Source organism: Scardinius erythrophthalmus (assembly GCF_964197995.2).
Source record: "Scardinius erythrophthalmus genome assembly, chromosome: 2".
NCBI classification, from domain to species: domain Eukaryota; kingdom Metazoa; phylum Chordata; class Actinopteri; order Cypriniformes; family Leuciscidae; genus Scardinius; species Scardinius erythrophthalmus.
This window is the reverse complement of record NC_138222.1, coordinates 3012253-3031382: the sequence shown is the minus strand read 5'-3', so window position 1 is coordinate 3031382 and position 19130 is coordinate 3012253. Positions and strand designations below refer to the sequence as shown.

The window sequence follows — 19130 nt, the reverse complement described above, 5'->3', positions numbered from 1 at the left end:
ATAACTGAATTAAGAATATTTAACAAAAATGCGTTAAACAATACAATGAAAACACTTTACTCTCGTTTAATGCAAAACAAGACTGCTCGTGACCCCAATTCACCACTAGATGGAGTCAACATAAAGGGTTACATCTTTTTTTTTTTTTTACTTGTCTATGGGTTACACAGAAGCCTGTTATAATGACACCCACCATGGCTAAGCCAAGACATAAAAAAATATATTTATTTTCAACGAATAACATCAATTTTGCTACACTGAACTGACACGCGCGAAATAAATAACGGTCACATTTATGGCACGCGCACGTTACACTTCTGCACATCCTCAGTAACGTTACCTCCACCACATCGTTTTATTCACTATCACACATGATGAACACGTGTAGGCTAAGTATGTATGGCGTGTATGAACACTATAGCATAAATAATATACAGTTTATGTAATTGTCATAATGCTGGGCTTGTCTGTAGCCTACACTAAAAAAAATATTGGGATGTTTCAATCCATGTTTGGCTCAAATATGAACAAAATCAACCGTTGGGTTTAAAAGTTTAATTTAAAAATTTTAATCAACGGTTGAAAATGTTATACCAACGGTTAGTTTTGTCCACATTTGACCCAAACATTGAAGACAGACCTTGTAAAAAACAACCAAAGGTATGAAATAACACAAAAAGTGTGTATAACTGGTTTTCCTCAGCTTTTGTAAGTTGAAAAGCCGTAATTCTGCGAGTGACACACGAGTTTGCCCCTCAGGGAGCGTGCGCGCGTCGGGTTTCTCAGCTGAAAGTGACGTGACTCGTCTGGCACAAGTTATATCTATATCGTCAGAGTGGGAGTTTCTCTCAACTAACTGTTGGGACGCATCTCGGACTAAACTAAACTCTCCTTATGAGTTATATGACACTGTATTACAAGTTTGTGGACTTATTCTGGTGAAGTCGGAGCTGGTTCGTTTCAGAACGGAAGAAAGACTGAAGAAAGTTTAACAAACGCCGAGGCGGTGAATCACATTTTCCATGAAGATGTACAATGAATAATCGACTCCTTTTTTAAGTTTTCTATCGAAAAACAGTCGCGTTTACACATTATTCGTTCATTTGAGTGTTTAAGAACGTGTTACAGTCAACGGTGGGAGTTGGTGATGTTTTAATATGTCCGATGGTCTTCAGTTCTAGTCGTTTAATCGATCAGACGCGACGTTTTAATGTTATTAAATTGGTGTAGAATATCGAGAGGCTTTATTTTCGCCATGTAGTTTTGTTTTCCACGGATCTGGGAGATGTGGATTTGTGCATTGGGAGGAATGTGAGTGGAAGTGTCATGGAGCTTCAGGTGTTGTGTGGATTGATCTACTGCTGTTTGCTGCCCATCTTTCTACTGGCAGGTAAGACATAAACATGGATATACACAGTCAAACAAGTCTTGTTTTTATTAAACACCTAATGACATTTGCTTTCCAACTATTGCTGTAAGTATTGAGCGTCAACAAACAAGAGGGAAAAGTAGGAATCTGTTTTAAAACTCCAATGCCAAGTTCCTTAAACATGCGTTTCCTTGCTGGTTTCTTACTTTTAAAACTGTAAACAAGCAAACAACACGATTCAGTGGCTCATGAAATATCACGTGGTGTATCCATGAAACTTTTGAACCATTCCTTACACTTTGAAAACACTTAAACATATATTAAATCATATTTTTATGTAAAACAAAAAACAAACTAAAATGTGTATACTGTATACATACAAGTGCTGTCAAATTGATTAATCGCGATTAATCACGATTAATCAAATCAAACATGAAGGTTTATATAGCCTGTGTGTGTGTGTGTGTGTGTGTGTGTGTGTGTGTGTGTACACTGTAAAAAGTCGCTGCCTTACATTTTTAAGTAGTCAACTTGGATGTGTAAGTCATTTTAAATTAAATTAAATTACATTAAACAGACTTAAAAATAGTTAAATCTTGTATAACTTATAAAAAAGTTGAAAATTGCCTAACTTATTTTGATGAGTTAATGTAAAAACATACATTGTCATACACATGTAAACATGGATACTGTCCATTAAAAAAAAGTCGCAGTTTGGATTTAAATAGGCAAATGCTTAAGAGTCTATGATTGGATCATTATTGCAGTGATTATTAGTTTGGCAGCAGTTCTTCTAGCCCTAATTGATGGCGTGTATAGCTTTTAATTTCTTAAACAACCGTGTATGAAGAACATCATGACCATATTCCAGGATGACAATGTCAAGACTCATCAGGCTCAAACTGTGAAAGAATGGTTGGGAGGAGCATGAAGAGTCATTTCCACACATGAATCGGCTCCTTAAAGTCTTTGGGATGTTCTGGAGGAGAGTGCTGGACTCATGCATTGACAATACGAGATCCTGACCAAAGCATTGATGCACATCTTTGATGGAAATAAGTGGTGCATCAGTTTTTGTGTGAATATGAACTCTGGAATCACAGGAGTTTCACTTCATGGCTTGAAGGATTCCCTCACCTTCCCTCAGGTGTTTGTTTAACAGACACGCCCGAACGGCACATTTCCTCCGGGCCTACACTTAAACTAGGCTTATTTCAGGATGATCATGCATTCCTGCAGCTCACAGCTGTTTTCCCTCTCCTCAAACCTGTTTTCTCTCACAGTTCTTTCTCTGCTTCATTTACAGAGCTCAAATACTTTCATGCTTGTGTTGTTTTTAACCGTCAGCTCCCACCGAGAGTTCAATTATGAGCTTTCCACGCTTGAAATTGCTAACCTAGGGTCATAGTTCTTACTGGGTTGCTAATTAATCCCGTCGCTTCACACTGGGCATGTGTAAAACCTTGGTTAACATTCTCAGTTCCTGATTTACAACGTTCATAACATTAAATGGCATGCAACCTGTTTTACTGACTCATTGTGGGGAACAATGTGGACTTGAGTTATGGGTCTTGTCCACTGGTTTCATGTCGGCCCTATATCTGAATTCGCTCTGAATCTGGGTTATGAAATCGGCTGAAAATATCATACATGTTTGATCTCCTCTGACTGGATGAATCATGTTCTGAAGCTAAAATCAGTGTTTGTGCATTTTTTTTTTTGCCCAACGGCCCAAAAATCTGCAAACTGGTTCTTACTTTTAGCATCTTGCATTAAATCAGGACGAAAGTCTTGTAGTGTATTCCAGTTTTTAGGCTCACAGTGTTTTTGGCAAACCTGGATCAATTCCCAATGGATAAATCAAATCCCACTCTTCAGTTTTACTTTTGGAAAAACAACTAAAGGAAGAAAAATGGGTTGTGAATGATTATTTTACTGGGATGCTAAAACTAAACGGTAGCAATGCACGATATATCGGCCACCTTAATATCGGTATCGGGCGATATATGTTCATTTTTAATGTTATCGTTATCGGTCCGATAAGAAAATTTGACCGATGTATTAAAGCTGATAAATAGTGGATTGTTTCCTTTAGCTGAGACACTTCACTGTTCAACATGATTTTTTTAATTGCTTGAAATATGATTGGAATCACTTACAAAAAAGGAAAATACAGTAAAAGTGCAACATGTGCATGTCATAAAAGCTACATAAATTGTCATGAGAACATTATAATTGTGTGCTTGAAACATGGATTTTAATGGTGAGACTTTTGCTTTTGTAATCAGGCTCTCAAAAATGATAAAAAAATTTGGATTTAGATTTATCGGCCAATTTATCGGCTTTCAAATATAAAGAATTATCGGTTATCGGTATCGGCCGAAATGTTCATATCAGTGCATCTCTACTAAACGGCATGTGCATGCATATTTAATTAGGCAAGCATTATTTATGTTAGATTTGGATGTCTTGCTAAATAATTTGCCACATTGTTTCACCTTTAATAGCAGCATATGTTGTTGTTAGCACTGCAGGGCTTCGTAAGCCAGAGTTAACCGTGTGAAACCCTGACATTAACAGCACAGGATTGAGCGTATGGTGTGAAAAGCCTCCGCCAGATTTGGTTTCTATATTTAACATTTCTCCCTTGACTGTAAAAGCAACAGACCTGTTGAATGTTATAGGGTGAATTCCTGGTGTTTCATAAACTGAACGTGTTAAAGATCTAGTTTGCTGACAGGATATATGGTTTGAACATGTGTTTTCTTACGTAGCAAACGCCTCGGGTTCACCACAGACTCACGCATGCGGTCAGACAGATTTGTTGAGGAAACTGTTCTCACCTGCATGTAAACAATCATCTTTTGTTTCAGTCTTGTAGATATTATTGACATTGGTAACGTGATGGGATATCAACACTACAATGAATCAGTTTTGACTGTAAGTGCGCTACAAATAGCATAGTGTCAAAGAAATGAAACCAAACACCTTGTAATCTATGTTGGCTTTGCTAACATGATGGAATATCACTATCACACATCTCGCAAGTTATTTAGGCAAAAAACGACGTGTAACCAAATTTAAGTTCATTTTTCACTGTAAAAAATTATTTTCATTATTTGTAATCACAACTTTTTATCTTTTGTCAAATCAACTTAAATAATGTGGTTCAGAGAACTTAATATTTTGAGTTTCTATTGCTTAAACCAATCTCCTTCACTGCATTAACTCAATTGTTTAATTTCAATGAACTCAAATGTTTAAGGCAATCAGGTAACTTACTTTTTTAAGTTAAACCAACAATAAGTTTTTACAGTGTAGAAGTGTGTTACTCATAGCCAGACTATATCAGGTGACGGTGAAATGACAGCTATTGCATGCTGGGATGGATTTTCTTTGCATTTTCTTAGACTGCAAAAAGTAGGGCAACCACAGGACCTCGGGTGTGTTAGCAGCTCGAGAGACCACCGCATGCCGTCACAACACTGTAAGCCTCACTGAAAGTTTGCCTGAGGCTGGAAACTGTGCATCACCCAAAGATGGCTCACTTTGGACCTTTTGTTCCCACTATTCCCAAGGGATCGCTGCAGTTGTGCAGCCAGATCTGAAAGCGAAAATAACAACCACAATGCAAATCCTTGTTCTTATAGAGTGGTTTTAGTCCAGGTGGATTTAGGAAAAGGGGAAATTATTAGAGATTAGGAATGCGCGACATGGCCAAAAAAACAATCTTTTTTACACAAAATGAACGCTGCAGTCCGTCTGATATAGAGCCATTTCACATGGCTACGAGTGTGCTATTGCTCATAAATATCCAAGTATATGATACAGCTTTTATTCTTCAGCTCAATCATATATCCATGGGAGAAAAAATCAGTTTGAATAAGAAAAGCGATATCTTTGTCATCGTTTCCTTTCAATGGTTAAAGTTACCAGTCATTGCATCTGCCGCACTTTATTTTGTTTTATTGGTTTATTTTGTTTATTTACTTTTTGAATTTGAAAGATAATAAAGATATTGTTTGATGAGTGAGATCTCTGATTGTAGTCCTTGAAAACCAAGAAAATAGTGCTTGAAAAGTCCTTGAAAGTCCCGTAATTTCATTTGATAGAGTCTCTGTACGAACCCTTTTGTTGTGCCGAAGGACGAAGCCTGAATTGGGACTCAGCTTATGCTTTAGATACATAAAGAACTGTAATCTTTCATATGATGACTTTAATCACTGTGTATAGAAAGTGGCCATAGACAACCACACTGCCATAACGAGTGTGTTCCTTCTGTTCCGGTTTACAACAAATGCTTTCGAAGTTCTCCGGGAAAGTTCCTACTCAGAATTATGTTGTGAAGTTATTTTGGTCTGAATGAGATGAACGCGTTGACAGGAACACAGGAAGCTTTTTAGCGCTTCTGCAACAAATGAATGAGCAAAAGATGCACATTAGGTGTAATTGATACTGTGAATTTTACGGTAATACCCACTCAAGGGAAAAGTACTCATAAATCAGCTAAATGAGTAATATTTTCTGTCAAGCTTAATCACTTTTCTTCATTAACAGTGCACAGAATGCTTGCAGTCTAAATGGTAGGTCAATCAAGAATGCTAATAAACATCCTTCATGATTCTTCCTTTAATTGATCTGAACTCTGAAAGCTTTGGCTTTAAAGAAAATCCACTGGCAATTTTTGTTATTCTGACTGGACTCTGGTTGTACAGAGCAATAGTAGGTGTCAATTGTGGCTTTCACTTGTAAATTTTAAAATGGTAGACCACACATACCCAGCCCATAAATAAAGTTGACATATAGATAGGAGGCGCGTTTCCATTACAGATTTGCGCAAAACTTTCTAAATGTCGACAAAAAACTATTGCGAAATGACGGTGTTTCCATTAACCGATGTTATGCGAGCGACTAAAGGCCCTTTCACACCGGATGCGTAACAAAAAAACGAAACGAAAAAGCGAATAGTTTGTGTGCGAATAGTTCGCGTCAAAACCATTCACATCAGTTGCGACGTCTGTGACGTTCAGAGCTTCAACATTCCAAAACTTTTGCGCCGACAGCTGAGAAAACATGGACACTTCATCATCATCATCATCATCATCATCATCATCATCCAGTGAAGACGAGCTTTTCATTTTCTTTAAAAGACAGAAAATAAGGTTTTGCACCCAATCTTAAAGAACAGAGAGTCTGAAGGGGAGTATGCTAATGTGCACTCTTAGTTTACTTTTCCTCTCTCCTTTTTCCCACATAGGTGTCCCTGAGGTTTTTCCACAGTTTTTTGCGTCTTCAACTAAACACAGTGCGTTTTATAATGTCGATACACATTACATGTAACACACGAGTTAAAATCATTCACTAGAAACTGTAGATATCACACAAAGAATGTATAGTATACTAAAAGCAGCCCTAAATAGTCTCACTACATTTTGTTACATGTTCAAAGTAAACATGGATCATTGACGATAATAGTGTTAGCTTTCTATCCCAAATGTAGTTTAGCCTGCTAGCCTACACAGCACAGGACTATACAATGACTAAAACTATCACACAACACTCTCACAGTTGAGATAACCGAGTTGGTTGGCAATGCTACGCCACACATTGTCTTTCAAATCGTTGTCCTTGTAGTTTTTGATTGGCTGAAGCCTTTTCTGTCACCGCAAAAGTAAAAAAAAATAAAACGGCATCGAAGCGAACAAAATAAAAGTCGCCGCAGCACATTCGCGTTCGGTGTGGAAGCGCTCATTACAGCTGATCAAAACATAAAACCATTGCGCAAATTATTTGTGCGTCAAAATCGCGTCTAGTGTGAAAGGACCTTAAAACTTGAGGTTTCTGTACGTTATCCCAGCCACTGCACTGGTCATTATTATTAATCGAAGGAGATGTGTGTGTGTTTTCCAAGCATTAATGGTGAGGAACGACCCTTATTATACTTGTGAGCGGCTCGCTCATATGAGGAGTTTCTGGGTGTTTCTCCCTCATTTCTGCTGCGAGGTCTTGATTTTGCCATTTATTTGAGGTTTAGAATCCAGTATTCCTGTAATTCTTTTGTCTCATATGAATTTAATAAAGAACTCTGTCTCGTATTCGGTCCAAACACACCTCATCATCGACGTCAGGTGACTGTCAATGCGCAAAAACTGTTTTCATTGCAGATTTGCGAAATATTTCTTTTTCAAATTGCCTGAAAAACCCCCTCATGGGAGTTTTTGCGAAATTGACGTGTTTCCATTGGGCGTATTTTCAATTCGCAATTTCAATTTGCGCAATTTGAAGGGTAATGGAAACGCGGCTAGGGATGCACCGATACCGATAATTCTTTATTTGAAAGCCGATAACCGATATATATTGGCCGACAAATGTAAATCCAAATTTTTATAGAATTTTTGAGAGTCTGATTACATAAACAAAAGTCTCACCATCAAAATCAATGTCTCAAGCACACAATTATAATCTTCTCATGATAACTTTATGTAGCCGATATGATTTGCGCTGCACATGTTGCACTTTAATGTATTTTTCTTTTTGAAGCAACTCAAAACCATATTGTTGAACAGTGAAGTGTCTCAGCTGAAGGAAATAATCCACTATTTATCAGCTTTAATATATCGGCCAAATTTTCTTATGGAGCCGATAACCATAACATTAAAATTGAACATATATCGCCCGATACCGATACGGTTGCCGAAATGTTTTCTTGTTCTCTGAGATACGCTTAATGGAGGTCAGCTAGTAAGAGCTTTGAGAGTAAACCTCATTCCCTGGCCTTAAGAGGCACAATAGGAACCAGAGCGCTTAATAAGAGCGCTAATTTAGCTCACGTCCCCCCCCAAAAAACAACACTGAAACCGTAGACGCATCAAACATGTAAGTGCTGCTCATCCCTCTCAGTGTGTCTACGCTGGCAAACTTTCTAAATTACAGAGCTCTGCAGATTTGTGGTTTATCCTCTTTAACAATTGATAGAATATTCATATAGCTTCAGGGAAAGGCATTAAACAGTTCCCTATTCTGCAATTAAAGTGCTGCCTGTGACCAGACCAGAGACAATGCTCTTACATTGTATACCCAGGGAAATACCTAGAAGTGATTGTGCAATGTGACTTTGCTTAATAGATATTCTTGTCATAACATGTTGTGTTTGTGTATTTTGCATGTACAGTTGCCTAGAAGAACTGATCTGATAATGATCTGATCTGACTGTGATGGGTGTGATTTAGTCTTTGTGTGAAAATCACATGAAATAAACAAACAAAAAAAGCATAAAGAAAATGAATTATATATTTCAGATCCTTAAGAATAGTTTGCATTTTCTGCCAAATTCTTATTATCATTAAAAAAGAAAAGAAAACACAAGACATGAATTGAACTTCACATTATGTACATTATGCACTTTATTAAATAATAATACAGTATTATATTCATGTAGTTAATTGATATATATTTTTAATAAATTTATATACATTTAATTTAAACCTTTTTTCAGTTTTTGTAGTGAAATATCATCCTGTTTGTGAGATTCATTCAGCACTTTATATTCCACTAATGTCGTATTGCTGATGTAATCAACTGGCTGATTAATGAGTTAGTAAGTTTATGTGATCCAGAAGTGTTTATCAAGAATTCAAACAGTGATTAAATCATTATTGACTCATTCTTAGTCCCTTATTAAGTTTCCATCTGGCAAAGATTAAGTATGTGTTTATTGTTGCTAATTAGCGGAGATAAATAGCAGGAGTTTAATATGCTAATGATTTGCTTTGTTTTCTGTTGATTAGTGCATTGTAGTCTGTTCTGGCCACATTAATATATTCCTGAAAGAGCCAGAGTTAATTGACCACTTTTGTATTTTGCATTTATAACTTCTAAGATAAGATCATTCTTCTATGTTCTGTGCATCTAAGTGTTTGTCCTTGATTAGTCAAACCAAAGTCAAAGTCCATTCACAGCAATCTAGAATGGATTAAATAAAACATATTTTTCAGGTTGGTCTAGCTATTCTAGTCTGGCTAAACTCATTCTGGAGAGCAATAATAATAATTATAATTATAATAATAAATATAGCTGCAAGCAGAAATTAAGGGGCCGAGCACTGCAAAAATAAGTAATTAAAGACTTTTTTTAAATTATTATTTTAGTCAAAATGGCAGAAAAGTCACAAGTACAATCACTATTAATATAATTGAATTGCTTTTCACTTTTGTTTGGGCATATTCTGTAAATGGCCACTGATCAACACCTCATTTGGGGTTGAATAAGCTGAAGGGTCCCGGGATCATATCTTAAATCAGTCTGAAATTACTTGATTATTCGTAGATGATCTGCCAGAGCCGGGATGCTGTTTCCCCTCCTGAACGACCCATCTATGGCAAGCCGTTTTAACTTTTATTCATTTCCAGGATATCAAAGAATTCATATCAACAATTCCATTTTAGGTCAAAGTTACTGATATCAGGAATTAGATTTATACTAGTAACAATGGCAATTTTTGATATCAGAAATTACATTTCCACTAGTTAAAATGCTCATTCTAGATATCAAGAATTGAATTTCAACTAGTAAAAACTATAATTCTTGATATCTGTAATTATATTTTCACTAGTGAAATGTCACCATAGGCTGCCATTCAAAATCCATTGTTGATTTCAAGAACTGATTTCTTAGTTGAAATTCCGAATACACATATCAGCTTTGTATTTCTTAATAGTAGAAATATAATTTTTGATATCAATAATTACATTGTTACTAGTAAAAATGTGAATTCCTGATATCAAGAATTACGTGGTTACTATTAAAAATGTCTATTCTAGATATCAACAATTGAATTGCTACTAGTAAAAATGATAATTTTTGATATCTGAAAATGTATTTCTGATATCAATATTATTTCAGATATCTAAAATGGCTTTCTTACTAGTAACAACCACATTCATGATATCAGAAATGAACATTGTCACTAGTGAAAATGGAATTATTGATATAAAAAATGAGCATTGTTACTAGTAGCAATTCAATTGTTGATATCAAGAATAGACATTTCAACTAGTGACAATTGAATTCTTGATATCAAAAATAAAGGTTTTTACTAGTGATAATTGTATTTCTGATATGTGAAATTGGAATAGTAAGAAATCACTTCTTGATATCAACAATGGATTTTGAATGGCAGCCTATGGTGACATTTCACTAGTGAAAATACACAGATATCAAGAATTATAGTTTTTACTAGTTCAAATTAAATTCTTGATATCTAGAATGAGCATTTTAACTAGTAAAAATGTAATTGTTGATATCAAAAATTGCCATTGTTACTAGTATAAATCTAATTCCTGATATCAGTAACTATAATTTGAACTAGTGAAAACTGAATTGTTGATATCAAGAATTCATATCCTGGAAATTAATCAAAGTTAAAACGGCTTGCCATACCCATCAGAGCAACGAAACGCCTCGTACCCGTAGGAACGGACAGATCGCCCCTGACTGGGCTGTTTGTTTTATCATCCCAGACGAGGACGCGACTCAGAACGCCATTGGCGTTTTCACCCGACGATTGGAAAAGTGACCGTTTTCCATCATAACAGGAAGTGTGTCACGCTGAGAGAGCCGCGGCTCAGGGATTCCACTAACAATTGAAAGGTCACTTTGTTTAAGGCCCATTGTTATGTGTGTGTGTGAAATAATTTCTGCATGAGATGCAAATGAATAGTGTGTGTGTTGACCTGCTGGACTGAATACACATGATTGCTTGTGTTTCCTTCACCTGTGTACAGGACGTGCCACACAGAAACACACTCGCATTACTCCAGTCTTCAGTGTCACATGATCCTTCAGAAATCATTCTAGTACAAATCCCAACCAGACATCGTGGTATTTAACTTGCATAATAATGTGTTATGAAGACATGTCTCTTGAGGTATTCATGCAGTGTTTGGCCTAAATATTTCTCATTTCTCCATTAGAATGGTATTTCTCAGCACTTATCTAAGGGTTATCTAAGGGTAAGAGTTCACTGACCTGAGTCGGGTGTGTCTTATTGTGCTGGGAATGAAATACACAACCCAGGTTCATTTGAAAAATGATATTACGTTGCGTCTTGCATGTTTCGTGACAGTTTCAAAGAGACAGGTCATGTTCAGTTTTATATGAATCTAGCCGTGTTTCCATCACCCTTCACATAGCTGCCAACTAAGCTAGGTTTTTTATTATTATTGCTTGACACAAATTTCACGATTTCAATTAAATTAATATCTTGTGATTTGATTTAATACGGACTCATTTGGTTAAATATTAGGTACACAAGATAGGCGTTAATTTTTCTCAAGAAAAAAAAAAGACTCCCCTATTGCTGTAAACATAGAGCCCTTACAATATAATGCGTTTTTTTATTATAATAACAACTTTAGTAAAAATAAAATAAAATATGTCAAGTAAAAATATAATAAATATGTAATATAGTACACATATTTAGCCAAATACTCTCTATAGCGCTATTTTTCTAGCCCATATTATGGTCATTAAAGGGCTTTCCTGAGGTAAATGTTATGTGACATAGGCCTAATTGTTCTCCAGCTGTTTTATTGACCCCTTTCCGTGGATGAAAAACACTGATTGATCGATATCATGTATGAGGAATATACATTTCGGTAAGTTGTACTGTATCTTTCAACAGTGTTCGTGTTTATTGCTATTAGCTAGAGATGATCGGGTCACGTGCCGCTAGGGATCTGTCGCGTCACATTACAAGCGCCAAAACAGTATTTATTGTTTGAATTTCGTAATAAAATTGACAGAATCTGAGAGCTGAGATTTTTTTTATATCATAAGTAACCTGCTCTAACATATTTTGTTACTTGACTTGTATAAAATGAGATTACATTGATGCAGACTTTCTTCAACTTGCATTGGTTGGAAAATGTGTGAATAATTATTATATGAATCAATATGTTTTTGACTTGAGCACTTGTTTGAATTTATCGTCACTCCCAACTATCATTTCTGTGGCCCACACAAGTCAAGTATACGAATCTTTCTTCTTTTTTAATATTTTACTCTCATAAATTCAATTATACGTCATGACATTTTTTATATCTCTTTTTTCCCCTCTCAGCCAAAAATATAGCCTAAGCTTGTGCGTTGCCTGTAATTAACGTCTGAGAGCTTGTGGTGGCGTTTCTCAGTCTAACGGAGACTTTAAAAGGTACTTGCGCTGTTTTTGGAAGTGAAAACAGTCAGTCTGCTCTGCTTTGTAAAAGTTTAATATAGGATGACGAGAAACCAGCACAGACCAAACATCCACACGAGTCTGAAAATGGCCGGATAGTGTATGTGATCGTGCCAAAGTTTCATTTAAAAATGTGTTCTCACTCCAGATTTCATCATGATAAACATAATCGCTGCTTATTCCATCATGAAACTTAGAGGTGTTTCATTCACATGAATCCTGTAATATGATATGTAATGATATGTAATATGAATATTATATGTATTTCAATGAATGTACTGAATGGAGACACCATCATTTTGCTGCTAGAGGCAAAAAAAATCCAGAGGTTAAAGGGATATTCCACCCAAATATGAATATTCTGTCATCAAGTTGTTTCCAAACATGTATGAATTTCTTTCTTCTGCTGAACACGAAAGAAGCTTTTTGCAGAATATGGGAACCAAACAGTTGATGGACCCTGTTGACTTCCATAGTATGGAAAACAATAAGCTTTTTGAAGAATATGGGAACCAAATAGTTGATGGACCCAATTGACTTCCATAGTATGGAAAAAACAATAAGCTTTTTGAAGAATATGGGTAACCAAACACTTGATGGACCCAAATGACTTCCATAGTAGGAATAAAAAAAATACCATGGAAGTCAATGGGGTCCATCAACTGTCTGGTTACTGAAATCTTTCAAAATATTGTTTTCAGCAAAAGAAAAAAATTCATACAGGTCTGGAACAAGTTGAGGGTAAGTAAATGAGATTTCATCTTTGGACTTTAATACTGTAAAGTCCCAAATCAAACATATATTTAGTTAGTAAGGACAAATCCTCCTTCCTGTCTTACTGCTGAAGTAGCACTGAAACATTATCCGGTCTGTGGGTTGTGGCCATTAAAGAGGAATTTAGCTTCCCGCTGTGGGCAGCATCAGAGCGGTAAACGGATAAATGTGGACCGTGCCAGAGGAGAGGGGTTTACTGAGGCCGGTCGGCACCTGTCACGGTCTCACCAATTTACCTTTTGACGAGGGTCTAAACAGGCTAACACAGTGTTTAACACTAGATTAAGTATTTTATTAACCAACTGTTTGCTTGGAAACATTTTGCTTATATTATGTTAGGTGATATCTGTGATATTGGTATCAAGAATTGTTAACCTTATCGTAACAACCTTATAAAGGGGTGCACGATATATCGCCACCATATTGTTATTGGCCAATATATGTTCATTTTTAATGATTTCATTATGGACCCGATAAGAAAATTTTGCCGATAAATAATGTATTATTTCCTTAAGCTGAGACACTTTAGATGTGCAATGTTCAACATGATGGGTTTGAGTTGCTTGAAATATGATTGGAATCACTTTAAAAAAGAAAATAGTGTTAAAGGTGCAGTCTGTAAGAATGACTCGACTAGTGGTCGAAATAGGAACTGCAGTCGAATTCAAAATATCGGAGATCGTGGTTTCTCCCGCCTCCTCAGACTCGACAGTCTCAACAGACTCAACATTCCAGCCTGGAAACGCATATTTCAGAGTAAAATAACTGGCTGTAGAAGTGTTTTTCAGAGAAACGAGGATATAAACTTAGCATGTTTCCACAATATTTGCAAACATATTATGGTATGTTTATGCTTTAGTTGGGGCTGTGCCGGTAAACTTGACAGCCGCACCACCGCGGAGGCTGAGTATCACCGGCACTGGTCCGCCAAAACACTGTTTTACATGAATATTATGACAGGAGTGAAGCTTTGTTTACAAAATAAATAATAGGTTAGCAATTAAATGTTACATCGCAGCCATGGAAACGTTTGGATTCATGACGAGTGAGAGAGTTGTGCATGAGTCCATAAATGTAGGCTTTGTCGGCTTTTGATCCGTTTTGCGATCCGGTCACCCGATTATCAGCGAATCTAACAATATTCCATTAGTTATTCCCCTGGACATGGAATCTCTTGTTTCTTTTCCCAAAAGTGCACACACTGTGTACAAAAGTATTAGGACCAAACCTTGAGTTTCTTTCTTCTGTTGAGCACAAAATAAGATATTTTGAAGAATGTTTGTATAATCAAACAGCCATTGACTTCCATAGTAGGAATACAAAAATACTATGGAAGTCAATGGCTACCATCAACTGTTTGGTTACCAACATTCTTTAAAATATTTTCTTTTGTGTTCAACAGAAGACATAAACTCATTCAGTTTTGGGTGAACTATCCCTTTCACTGGAAGTAAAGGGCCGAACCCCTGAAAAAGCAGCCCCACACCCTTACACCGTGTCCCTACCAGGATGCAATAAGATTCCAGTGACAAATAATTTGCCTGTCCACACTAGACGCGACGCGACTGTGAGATGCCTCAAAATCAATCAAAACCCACAGCCAATCAGAACAGAGTGTGGGCGGAGTCAGCCAATCAGAACAGTATGTGGGCGGAGTCAGCCAATCAGAACAGCATGTGGGCAGAGTCAGCCAATCAGAACAGTGTGTGGGCGGAGTCAGCCAATCAGAACAGCGTGTGGGTGGAGTCAGTCAATCAGAACAGCGTGTGGGCGGAGTCAGCCAATCAGAACAGTGTGTGGGCGGTGTCAGTCAATCAGAACAGCGTGTGGGCGGAGTCTCGCGGCACCAGAGAGTCATCTCGACGGCACTCACAAGAAAATGGATAAGTGCTACATAATCAAATTCACAAATATTACACCATTTAAACATTATTTAAAATACATAGGCTGAGTTACTAAAACAATCTTTGTCAAAGAATACACTTGTTTGTTCACAGTTTGAGCGTTCTTGTTTCCATTTGTTTAATTTCAAGATCTGAGGTGAATTATCCACCGTTGCTTTTACAGCCACAAAGCTGGAGCACTAAATGATATTCAGAGTCACATGACACGCTTTAAACGTTAAATAAAGCACATAAACAGTTCCTGAGATTATCATCGCCACACTTTGTGTTTGTTGTTCCAGCGCAACGTCGCAGAAAAATAGAAACCGTTTCTAAAATATAATCGTCGCGTGTCGCCGTCGCGGCTGGTTAGGACAAACACTCGGATTAACTTTACAGACAGGTCACGTTCTCCTGGCATCTGCCAAACCCAGACTTGCCCATCAGACTCCAGACAGAAGTGTGATTCATCAGAACAGGTTTCCACTGCTCTAGAGTCCAGCTGCGATGTGCTTTACACACTCCCATGCTTGGCATTGCACTCGTTAATGTGAGGAAACCCACTCCATGGAGCTCCCGCCGCACAGTTTCTGTGCTGATATTAATGCCCGTGGAAGTTTGTTTGAAACCGTGTGGAATCAGCGACTTTCACTCACTCGCTGACTGGATGAGTTGCTGCTGTTCCTAAACGCCTCCACTTTCCAATAATACAACTTGCAGTTGGCCGTGGAATATCTAGCAGGGATGTAATTTCACGAACTGATTTAGTGGTATCCTATCACCTGTGCCACGCTTGAATTCACTGAGCTCTTCAGGACAACCCATTTATTTCTCAAATGTTTTGTAAATGCATGGCTAGGTTTGTGATTTTATATACCTGAGACAATGGGTCTAACTGAAACACCAAATTAAGTCCATAGTGTGTGTGTGTGTGTGTGTGTGTGTGTGGTGAATTAAAATTCACTCGGATTGTGAAATAAGATTTTGGTCTATCACCCACTTAGTCAATTTTGCTGTATCATCCTCAAACAGAAAACTGTTTTTGTGACATTCCCTTCTCTACTGTGTTTATCCAATAAAGAAGAAAATATATACATTTAGCCTTTAAAGTCCCCCTGTGGTGGAAAAAAATGTGTTGTTTAAATATGGTAAATATGAAAAAATGGTGTTTTTAATAAGCTATAAGACAAATCATGTGTAAGTTCATAAGTCGACACCATTGCTGAGTATTTCCTCCTTTAAAACTGCAGTGAACCAAAGACAGTCTCAAAAACACACTTTGAAATCGCTGGTGTTTCTGACGTCACAAACTACCTTGTAACCAATCAGATCAACGTGTGATCGTCAACCAGTGGATCTCTGAGCTGAGTGAGTGAGTGGAGGCGGGCTCATTTGCATATTCATAGAACCACCCTAAATGAGGCAAGGGTGTCGAGTTACATTATTATTATTTTAAGGAAAAAACGCTTAAGTAATTTCGGTGAACAAAGATGAGTTTTAAGGAATACAGTTATTGACTACATGGGGACTTTAAAATGATTTCAATATACCGAGATCATATGACAGTTCTGTGTAAACAAACGGGTAAAACACAGCGCACCTCTTAAGCGTGTAGAATTCTCTATAAAATTCCTCACGCATGCATCAACAAGCCCTGTGCTTTTAACTCTCGCTAGCGCAGCCGGTGTGCAGCGGCGCTTCATCAGAGCAGGGAATCAAACTCTTCTTTTGTTATAGAGAATCCAATGGAAAGTGTCTTCATTGTGCAGCATGAGCCATAGAGTTTGTGCTGATGTTACACCGTCCACCACCCCCCCCCCCCACGCTGACCTTTGACCTGAGTGTTTGCACTAGTGTGTCAGATCGGGCGTACAGGAACACTATAAAGAAAGTGAGCGAGACAGGTCAGCATGGGTTCAGGAGACAGAAGTGGACATGTTTCCTCTGTTGTAACGGTGCGAGTGTGTTATCTCCAAACTCCACATGGCAGGACTGGTTTAGATATGTTGCCGTGTCTGGGCGGCGTCAAACAGGACTCGTGTTCACTTACAACATGCCCTTGTGTTCTTAAATTAAGGGAACAGGATTTGTTATCTTTCTAGCAAAATGTTGTCATTATTTGCTCCAGTGCTGCTCTAGTAAGAGGAGAATGCATTTCAAGTATTTATTAGTGCTGCGATTAATCACATCCAAGATAAAAGTTTGTTTACATATTATATGTGTGTGTACTGTGCATAATTATTTTGTGTATATTTAAATACACACATATGCATATGTATATATTTAAGAAATATTTGCATGTATATACTGTATATATATTTATACATAATTTATATTATAAATATTTTATATATAAATAAAATTTTCTTAAATATATACATGAGTGTGTGCATTTATATATATATATAATATACACACACACACAAAATAATTATACACAGTACACACACATATAATATGTAAACACAAACTTTTATTTTGGATGTGATTAATCGCGATTAATCGTTGCCCAGCCCTAGTATTTATTTATTATTCATTTATTTTATTTATTTTTTAGGGACCATATTATATGATATAGTTAAACAATATCACACAAGTAACGCGCACAATATCACTAGTGCTGTTTTTGTCATCAATAGCACGAGTGCAAATGTAATATTGATTTTATACAACTGTTCAATAAATAAGAAGTTAATATTGTGTTATATATTTTTTTATTTATATTGTCTGTTTTGCCAACGAAAATATTATAAGGCCAGAGAAGAACTATTGTGCGTCTCTGAACAACACAAGCGTTGCTTCTTTTCTGAACAATTCCACGTTTTGAGCGCATCAATCGGGTGAACCGATGATTCAATGACTCATAAAGAGAGTCATTTGAATGAATCAACCACTTGAACGAATCGAATGAATCATTCAATGACTTTCTCATTTAGACCTTCACCTCCACTTTTAGTTTTTTTTTTTAGTATCATTTCATAAAAAAAAAAAAAAAAATCTAATTTTGGGGATATGAAAAATGAAAATTATGTTTGTTTACGTTTACTCATCCTCATGTAGTTTTAAACCTGAATGACTTTCTTTCGTTTTTTTGTGGAACATAGAAGATATTTTGAAGAATGTTAACTCACTGTTTCTGTCTGTAAATATATCTAAATACCAATTCAGATGCAGCTTCTAACAAAAAAATCATGGCCGTTGAAGCCTTGAAAGTGGACGTATAATAAATTCTGTTGAATTAAATACAATAAAAATCTTTCTAAAACTACTTTTTGTAATGTCTTTTTGATGCTTTAACACAATAATGACTTTATATCACTAATTTCTCAGCCAAATATTATTAATTAATCGGCACATCATGTAATTAATTAGATAAAAATGGTCAATCCCTCGACAGCTTTAGTGTATACAGTGGTTTTGCCTTCAAACTTGGTGTTGTGCATCAACAGAGCATTTATTTTTCATCATGGACTATTAAAAAAATTCAGGCTGTGAGACAATGACTAAATTATGAGGGTCTTTAGCTAGAAAAAGCATATTAAATGAATCTCTTGCTATTATCGCTTGTGTGTCATTGGTGTCATATTGCACACGTACTTCATGATCCTAACAAACGAACTGCCATTGATTCACAAAGCTTCCTGAGTGACAAGTGATGATCTCAGACCTGTCCTGTCCTGTCCGTCATGACGTGCCGTAGACCCGTCTGATCTGTGCCAGGGGTTCGTTATGAATCTGATTCGGTTGCCAATGTCAAAGTTTCGGTTTATGAATCACTATGTGAAACCAAACACAAAGTGATTTGTCATGTCACTTTGTCTTACTTTCACAATTTCATAACCCTGCTTCTGTCTAGGGGAAGTTTGAGAGG

At 36.7% G+C, this 19130-nt stretch overlaps 1 protein-coding gene across 1 annotated transcript in view; it reads left to right on the top strand.

Annotated features, from left to right (window-relative positions):
- Window positions 1–737: 737 nt before the first annotated feature.
- Window positions 738–19130, top strand: part of piezo1 (piezo type mechanosensitive ion channel component 1 (Er blood group)) — a 158170-nt gene continuing 139777 nt past the window's right edge. The window contains exon 1 of the mRNA XM_081358792.1: window positions 738–1390. Coding sequence (XP_081214918.1) covers window positions 1327–1390 — 64 coding nt within the window. The 5' untranslated portion in view covers window positions 738–1326. The remainder of the gene's footprint in view (window positions 1391–19130) is intronic.